At 39.6% G+C, this 7,280-nt stretch overlaps 2 protein-coding genes across 3 annotated transcripts; one reads left to right on the forward strand and one right to left on the reverse strand.

Moving 5' to 3' along the window:
* Positions 1-529: 529 nt before the first annotated feature.
* Positions 530-2,813, forward strand: LOC106321782. 2 transcript variants are annotated; one of them, XM_013760022.1, is made up of 7 exons: positions 530-972; positions 1,059-1,109; positions 1,217-1,360; positions 1,509-1,614; positions 1,724-1,765; positions 1,865-1,921; positions 2,013-2,813. In XM_013760022.1, exons 1-7 carry the CDS (start codon positions 845-847, stop codon positions 2,607-2,609), a joined length of 1,125 nt encoding a protein of 374 aa, XP_013615476.1. In that variant the 5' UTR covers positions 530-844; the 3' UTR covers positions 2,610-2,813. The 2 variants fall into 2 exon arrangements, with proteins under 2 accessions (XP_013615476.1, XP_013615483.1); XM_013760029.1 differs by having other exon boundaries at positions 532-972; positions 1,217-1,371.
* A 516-nt stretch (positions 2,814-3,329) lies between these two features.
* LOC106321531 (phytosulfokine receptor 2-like) lies at positions 3,330-6,949 on the reverse strand. The gene is made up of 2 exons (XM_013759790.1): positions 6,586-6,949; positions 3,330-6,416 (listed from the first exon to the last, which is right to left on the reverse strand). The coding sequence occupies exon 2, from the start codon at positions 6,249-6,251 to the stop codon at positions 3,426-3,428; it is 2,826 nt and encodes a 941-aa protein (XP_013615244.1). The 5' UTR covers positions 6,252-6,416; positions 6,586-6,949; the 3' UTR covers positions 3,330-3,425.
* Positions 6,950-7,280: the final 331 nt, after the last annotated feature.

Consider the following 7,280-nt stretch of genomic DNA (forward strand, 5'->3'; position numbering starts at 1 on the left):
ATTTGTTAAAAGGTGAAATTTTTTTATATCTTCAAAAGATTATGTGTGTAATATGTAGCCTAGTGTATGTAACACTATTTTGGGTTTTCATACAAGAAAAAGTAATAACGTTTTTAACGATCAACTATAATGAAATTATAGGAAAACCATATTTTTTTCTCGGTGAAGGTAGTAGACTTATTTTTAGTCTAAGACAATGGACCACCATGGATTTTATTAAATAAAAGTTATTGAAAAAAATCGGAATTCTCATACATAAAACTTTAAAAAATGGTTAGTTGTCATAAAATAAAGATTATAAAAACTGAAAAACGTGTTAGAAATTCTTAAAACTAAAACTTCAATAAATATAGGGGGGCCAAATATTTATGAATGCAACTCAACAAGTGGAGAGATGACATAATTATGGATGACCATCGTGATAACCTTAAGAGAAATAATATTTACGGATATTCAAATAAATAAATAATTTTCTTATCATATATTCCCTTAAACAGCTAAACCCTAACTTGTCGCCGGGATTTCGTTTAATATAATTATGTTCACTAAAAGACTTGAAGCAAAAGAACAGTAGAGAGAGATGAGACTCTGTGGTTGACACTCTTTTGCTCTCACATAGAAAGATAACTTATTTTCTTTTCTTTTCTCTTTTTTTCTTTACTTTTCAGTGGGCAGTTTTATAATAGTTGGACAAAAGAGAGTTTGTCTGAAGAAAGCTAAAGAGTTTAAAGACCTTAAAGAGTTGTAATGGTTTATGTCTTTGGAGAATCCTGAAGGGTTATGAAGTAAGAGAGAGAGATAAATAGAAAGAAAAGAAAAAAAAGAGAAGAGAGAGGTTAGAGACATGGTGGGCTCAGGAGGAGATAGAAGCAAAGATGCTGTAGGGATGATGGAACTTCACGAAGCACTTAGGAGCGTATGTCTTAACTCAGACTGGATTTACTCTGTTTTCTGGACCATTCGCCCCCGACCGTACACTCATCTCTCTCTGTCTCTCTGTATTAATCTTTCTCTATGTATGTTTCTTTATCTTTTGTTGTTCCTCTTTCTGGTTACAGGAGGGTCCGTGGTGGTAATGGATGCAAGATTGGTGATGAAAGTGGCAGCTTGTGAGTTTTGTCTCTTTCTATCTTTCCTCTGCTTTTGATAGAAACAGAGCTGCTCTGTTTCAACTCAAGATCTCTTTCTGAAAAAGTTTGTGACTTTAATTTTCAAGGATGTTGATGTGGGAAGATGGGTTTTGTGGAGGAGGAGGAGGGAGAAGTGAAGATCTTTGTCTGGAACCAGACATTGAAAACGAAGATCTTGTCAGAAAAGCTTTCAGCAAGATGTCCATTCAGTTATATAATTATGGAGAAGGGTGGGTGCTGGGTAGGTGGTTATATAAATAATTATGGAGAAGATAATTAGATTATATAAACACACCCTTAATCACTTCATAATTAGCAAACCTTTCATTAAGATATATACTCCTATTATATTGTGAATCTTTAACATGATATATGCAGATTGATGGGTAAAGTTGCTTCTGATAAATGTCACAAGTGGGTATTCAAAGAACCATCTGAATCTGAACCCAATCTTGCTAATTACTGGCAGAGTTCTTTTGATGCTGTAAGTTTCCTTAATCTTCCACAGATTTTTAAATATTTTTATTTTGGTTAGATGAGAAGTTTATGATTAAGATGGTTACACCTTTTGGTTGTTCAAAAATTTATTGCAGCTTCCTCCAGAATGGACAGACCAATTTGAATCAGGCATACAGGTCAACAGTCAAACATCCTTTTTACATGTTTTTTAAATATTTTTTCAAACTTTGATTTACTGTTCTTAAACTTACCCTAACACTTGTTTAAATGAACAGACAATTGCTGTGATTCAAGCTGGACATGGTTTGTTACAGCTAGGTTCTTGCAAGATTGTGAGTTTTTTTTTCTTTTAATTTTACATTTTCATATTAGCTTTTTGATTTGGCTATACGGTGTGATCAATCATTGCTTTACTCACTCCAGATTCCAGAAGATCTTCATGTTGTGTTGAGGATGAGGCAAATGTTTGAATCAATCGGTTATCGATCCGGTTTTTACCTTTCCCAGCTCTTCTCTTCAAACCGAACCGGTGCTACTCCATCCTCATCCTTGGTTCCAAACCAGCAACCTCAGTCTCAGCCTTTAGCTTGGGGATCACACGCTCCATTGTTACCTTCCCCTGGTTATCAGAACCAAACACTACCTGCATCTACAAGATATGGTTTCCTTCAAGAAACCAATGCTCCTCCTCCTCAGATGCTTCCTCCAATGGAAGAACATGAAGAAGACATCAAATGGCCCAACGGTTTATCTTTGTTCAATGCATTGACAGGTCGTGCAGACGAAGCTAGTAGACTTCTGTTTAACCAGGAGCAGAACCCGATGAATATCGAAAACCAGAACGAGTTCTTGAGCCTTGAAAGTCATCCTAACAAGTTTAGAAGAAGCTATACATTACCAGCAAGAATGGACTCTTCCTCATCATCAACCTCGCTCGATCAGCAGCCACTAGAGTTTAGGAACAACTCCGGAAGCAATGCAGGAATGTACTCTGATGTTATGGAGACGTTCTTGAGGTGATTTGACAAGTTCAAGAATCATGTTAAAAGACAGATTTAAAAAGATAACGAAAAGCTTTTAGCTTAATCTGTTTAAGACTGTCCCTTTGTTTCTTTCTTACATCTCCCTCGTTGTTGTTGTTGCTGTTGTAACATATATGTCTGATTGTATCTGCTTTTATGTCAAAACTCTTTTTAACGTTTTAAGATGCTTTGTTACGTATCATAAGGATTGTCACATGAAAAGTCTGATTCTCTTGGTGAGTTTGTGCTTTGTATGCTGGATCTACCCATGAGCATTCGATCCTCAGGTAACAAAGTTGTGAATGGTTAATATTCGAAGTAATTTTAAATTTCATTCGTTTCCATTTTTCGGTTAATTTAAGATAAAAAAAATCAGAAACTTAGATTTTGTGGATTAAATATATAAAAAATAAAATTTTCGGATAAAAATTTGGATAATTTGAAATATTTCGGATAAAAGTTATTATGGTAATTCGGTTATTTGTATATTTTGTTTTATAATTAATATTTTAAAATTATTTGATTATTTTAAAACTAAATATAGTTAATATTTATATGTATATAACTTTATATTATAGAAATTTGGGGTATCCATTCAACTCTGGTTCGGTTTTAGTTTTTTGGCTATACAAAATTCACTCGGATAGCTAATAGAATCCAAACCCGAACCGAATCTCAGCTTTTTGGTTCTGGATAAATGTGTCTAGGTCTGGTTGGATCAACAAAAGTTCATAGCTTTACATGTATACCCCAAGTTTCTCTAACCAAAACCAGTGATCTACATTAAAGAACTAACAAAGATCCTTAAAAAGGATTAACACTGTTGTTTAACAGACTCTACTGGAACATTTTCAAGCCAAGCAACAACCTCTTCAATCAACGGTCTCCTTCTAGGGTCACGATCAATGCATCTGCACGCAATCTCCAACATCTCCAAAACCTCCTTCTCCTCCACATCATCGCGCATCGTCGCATCGATAAGCTCAGCCTCACGCTTCTCAGCCTTCATCTGAAACACCCTAGACACCAAATCTCTACAGCTCTTCCCTTTACACACTTCCACCGGCCTCCTACCCGTAACAAGCTCCAAAAGCACCACACCAAAACTATAAACATCTCCTCTACACGTGGCTATCAAAGACTGGCTATACTCTGGAGGAATATACCCCAACGTCCCCACCAAATCAGTCGTCACGTGAGTATCGTAAGGCCTAAGCAGCCTAGCTAACCCGAAATCCGCAAGATGAGCTTCGAAGCTCTCGTCTAATAAAATATTAGACGACTTCACGTCTCTGTGGATAACGTTAGGCTCACAGTCTTTATGCAAGTAAGCAAGCCCACGCGCCGCTCCTTTAGCTATCTTCAACCTCACGTCCCACTTGAGAGAGGCGTTTGCATCGACACGCTCGTGGAGCCAATAGTCCAAGCTCCCGTTCTCCATAAACGAGTAGATGAGCAGCCTATCGTTCCCGTGCTTGCAGTAGCCTTGGAGAGAGACGAGATTCTTGTGTTCAGCTCGAGACAACGCTTCGACTTCGGCTTGGAACTCGCGTTCCATCTGCCCGCAGTCTCCTGAAAGCCTCTTGACAGCTGCTTTCGAGCCGTCGGGTAGATTGGCCTTGTAGACAAGACCAAACCCGCCGCATCCGATGATGTTGGCTTGGCTGAAACCGTTTGTAGACTTGAGAAGATCCGCTACGCTCAGGTCTTTGCATCCACAGCTATGGAAGAGAACTATCTTCGACGACGTGGGAGCTTTAGGAGCTTCCTCGTCAACGTCGGTGACTCTATCATTATCATCAGCCTCTTTTCTTGAGAGTCTTAGGAGAATAGCAGCGAGAAGAAGCGTGATCCCCACGGCAAGGCTTATAGTCAATACAACAATGCTGCTTCTACCGAACTTTCCATTACCACGCGAAGAAGAAGCACCGCCTTTAGGTTTCAAGATGTTACTCATGAGAACATCGCAAGGAGAGTCGATGGCGCGGCAGAGTCCCAAGTTTCCTTCAAAGCTCGAGTGAGGGAAGCTGTAGAACTGACCACCGGAAGGAATGGGGCCGGCGAGACGGTTATAAGCAACGCTGAACCTCGACAAGAAAGTGAGGCTTTGAAAGGAGAGAGGAATGGAGCCGTTGAGATGATTGTAAGACAAATCAAGAAGCTCCAGGTTGTCGAGACCAGAGATGGAGTCAGGTATCTCCCCGGTGAAGCTGTTCCTGCTCAAATCCAGCATGTGAAGCTCTTTCAACCGTCCTATCTCACGCAAGATCGTGCCGTTGAGTCTGTTATTGTTTAAGTAGATAGACGGAGGGAATCTCGAGACTTGGTTGTAAGGAAGACCGTGAGAGCTTTTGTTTCTCTTCACGTAGAGAGGGATCCCTGAAGAGTCTATCATCTGAGAGTCGTTGCAGTTTAGATGAATTAAACTCTTGAGATTGGTTAAGGCCACAGGGATTGTTCCGGTTAATGTGTTGTTGGAGAAGTCTATGTAGAAGAGACTCTCCATCTGACCGATCCAGCTAGGGATGGCTCCGTAGAAGTGGTTCCAAGAGAGATCAAGAACCTGCAGCTTCTTGCAGCTCAGCAGCCAGCTCGGAATGTGACCTCTGAGACCGCAGTTTCCGAGGGATAAGATGGTGAGGTTGTCGAAGCCTGTGACATCTCTAGGAACTTCCTCTTGGATAAAGTTCTTTGAGAGGATGAGAGTAGAGAGGTTTCCGCAATGCTGCAGCACTCTCATTGCTTCTGACAAGTTCACAAAGCTGTTGTTGGATAAGGAGAGGAACAAAAGAGACTTTAAATTTTTGAACGTGTTGGGGATTTCCCCGGTGAACCCGTTTTTGGCTAAGCTTAAGATCTTCATATTGGAGCAACGGCCGAGAGAATCAGGAAGAGGTCCGGAGAAGTGATTGCTAGCGAGATCAAGAACGCAGAGATCTTGAAATACAGTGAAGTTGAGATCGACAGAACCGGTTAACGAGTTGTTCCTAAGATCAAGAACCTTGAGTTTGGAGCATTGAGATAAACTTGAAGGAAAATGTCCAGAAAACTTGTTGGAGCTTAGGTCGAGATGCTCAAGGTGAGTGAGGTTACCAAAGACATCTGGTATCTCACCGGAGAACCTGTTCTCGGATATCAAGAGAGACTTGAGAGCAGTGAGGTTACTCAGCTTCTGAGGATGAATCTCGCCTTCCAACAAGTTGTTGCTTACGTTAAGCATCACAAGACGAGGGAACACTCCGAGATTGGATAGATTCCCGGTAAGCATATTATGGCTCAAGTCAAGAACTTGAAGCTGCTGCAGCTTGGAGATCTCTGACGGCAATTCGCCTTTGAGGTGGTTATGAGAGAGATCAAGTAACTGAAGCTCACTCAGCTCGCTTAAAGAACTCGAAACTTCACCTTCCAAGCCCTTTTCAGACAGAACCAGCTTTGTAACTCGACTAGAAACATCATCACAGACAACACCACCCCACTCACAACAGCTTGAATCGTTTAGCCAAGATTCAGTAACGGACATGTTCTTCAACGCTCCCGCGAACTCCCTGAGAGCAGTTAAGTCGCTGGGGTGGCATGTGAGCGTTGGTTGGCTCAGAGATGAACCAAGAAAGAAGACTAGCAATAGGAGAATGATCACCATGACTTAAACCAACAGAGACAAGAGTCTTCTCTAGAGTTAAGGGCTCTTGAAGAAGAAGAAGACTCAGAGAGTCACATGCTCATGTCCCAAAAAGAGTAGAGCTTCCACAACTTGTGATTGAAGCAACATTGTGAAAGCGAATTGAGAAGAGCAAAACGTATCTTCCTGAAACCGAATCCCAAGAAAAGAGAGTATGAGAAGAAACTAAACAGACAACAAGACTTGTAAGTTGTAACTAAGACTGCTCACATCCCAAGTCTTCTCCAAGACTTGTAACTTAAGCAAAGAAACAAACTTTTAAACTTTAAATAAGTCAAAAGAGTAAAGTAAATACCGTTTAAGCAATTTGGCCAACCCTAAACCCTAAATTGCAAAGCTTTTCGAGATAAAGCTAAGAGCTTTCGAGTTCACAGACGCCACTGAGACAATGAATGATCTTTTTTTCTTCAGGGAAACTATTGATGCCGAAGACTTTTGTTCGGAGGGTTTATAGTGTGTGGGAAGTGAAGTGCAGGTCTTTTTCGAGGCGAGACAGGAACAGTCTAAAAGCGAAACAGAGAGTTGTTGGGGTTTCAAATTTTGTCAATGTGTTAATTTCGAAACTGATTGGAGAAAAGACGATTGAAGAAGATTTTTGAGAAGAAAAGGGAGAGTTGTTTCGTTTTCTCAAGAACAGTGAGAGTTGCTATTAGCTTTTGTCCGTGACAGGTCTTGTCTCAAATGTCTTGTGTGCACTTCTCCTTAGCTTTTTTTTTTTTTTTTTAATTTTACAAATTATAATGGGACGTCAATTAAATTTACTATTTAATTTCTGTGGACAAAATCCTGCACAACTATTTATTACAGCTCACAAGTTTATACTATATTTTAGAAATAATAATCGCTCGCACAGTTTGACTGTAATTTGTTTTTTTTTTCCTTTTAATATTTTACTTATTAAAATGGTTCAGAGATAATGTTATTTTAACTTACCTCCGTTGAGTAAAAACTAAAAACATTTTCTCGAAATTATCATAGACATATGCAGAC

Source organism: Brassica oleracea, chromosome C2, assembly GCF_000695525.1.
Source record: "Brassica oleracea var. oleracea cultivar TO1000 chromosome C2, BOL, whole genome shotgun sequence".
Taxonomy (NCBI): Eukaryota; Viridiplantae; Streptophyta; class Magnoliopsida; order Brassicales; family Brassicaceae; genus Brassica; species Brassica oleracea.

Excerpts from the sequence above, each read along its gene's own strand:
- LOC106321782 (XM_013760022.1), top strand. The coding sequence starts at position 845 with ATGGTGGGCTCAGGAGGAGATAGAAGCAAAGATGCTGTAGGGATGATG. Across the intron at positions 1,110-1,216 it reads GGTGATGAAAGTGGCAGCTT|GATGTTGATGTGGGAAGATG; the intron begins GTGAGTTTTGTC and ends TTAATTTTCAAG. Across the intron at positions 1,361-1,508 it reads TTATATAATTATGGAGAAGG|ATTGATGGGTAAAGTTGCTT; the intron begins GTGGGTGCTGGG and ends TGATATATGCAG.
- LOC106321531 (XM_013759790.1), bottom strand. The coding sequence starts at position 6,251 with ATGGTGATCATTCTCCTATTGCTAGTCTTCTTTCTTGGTTCATCTCTG.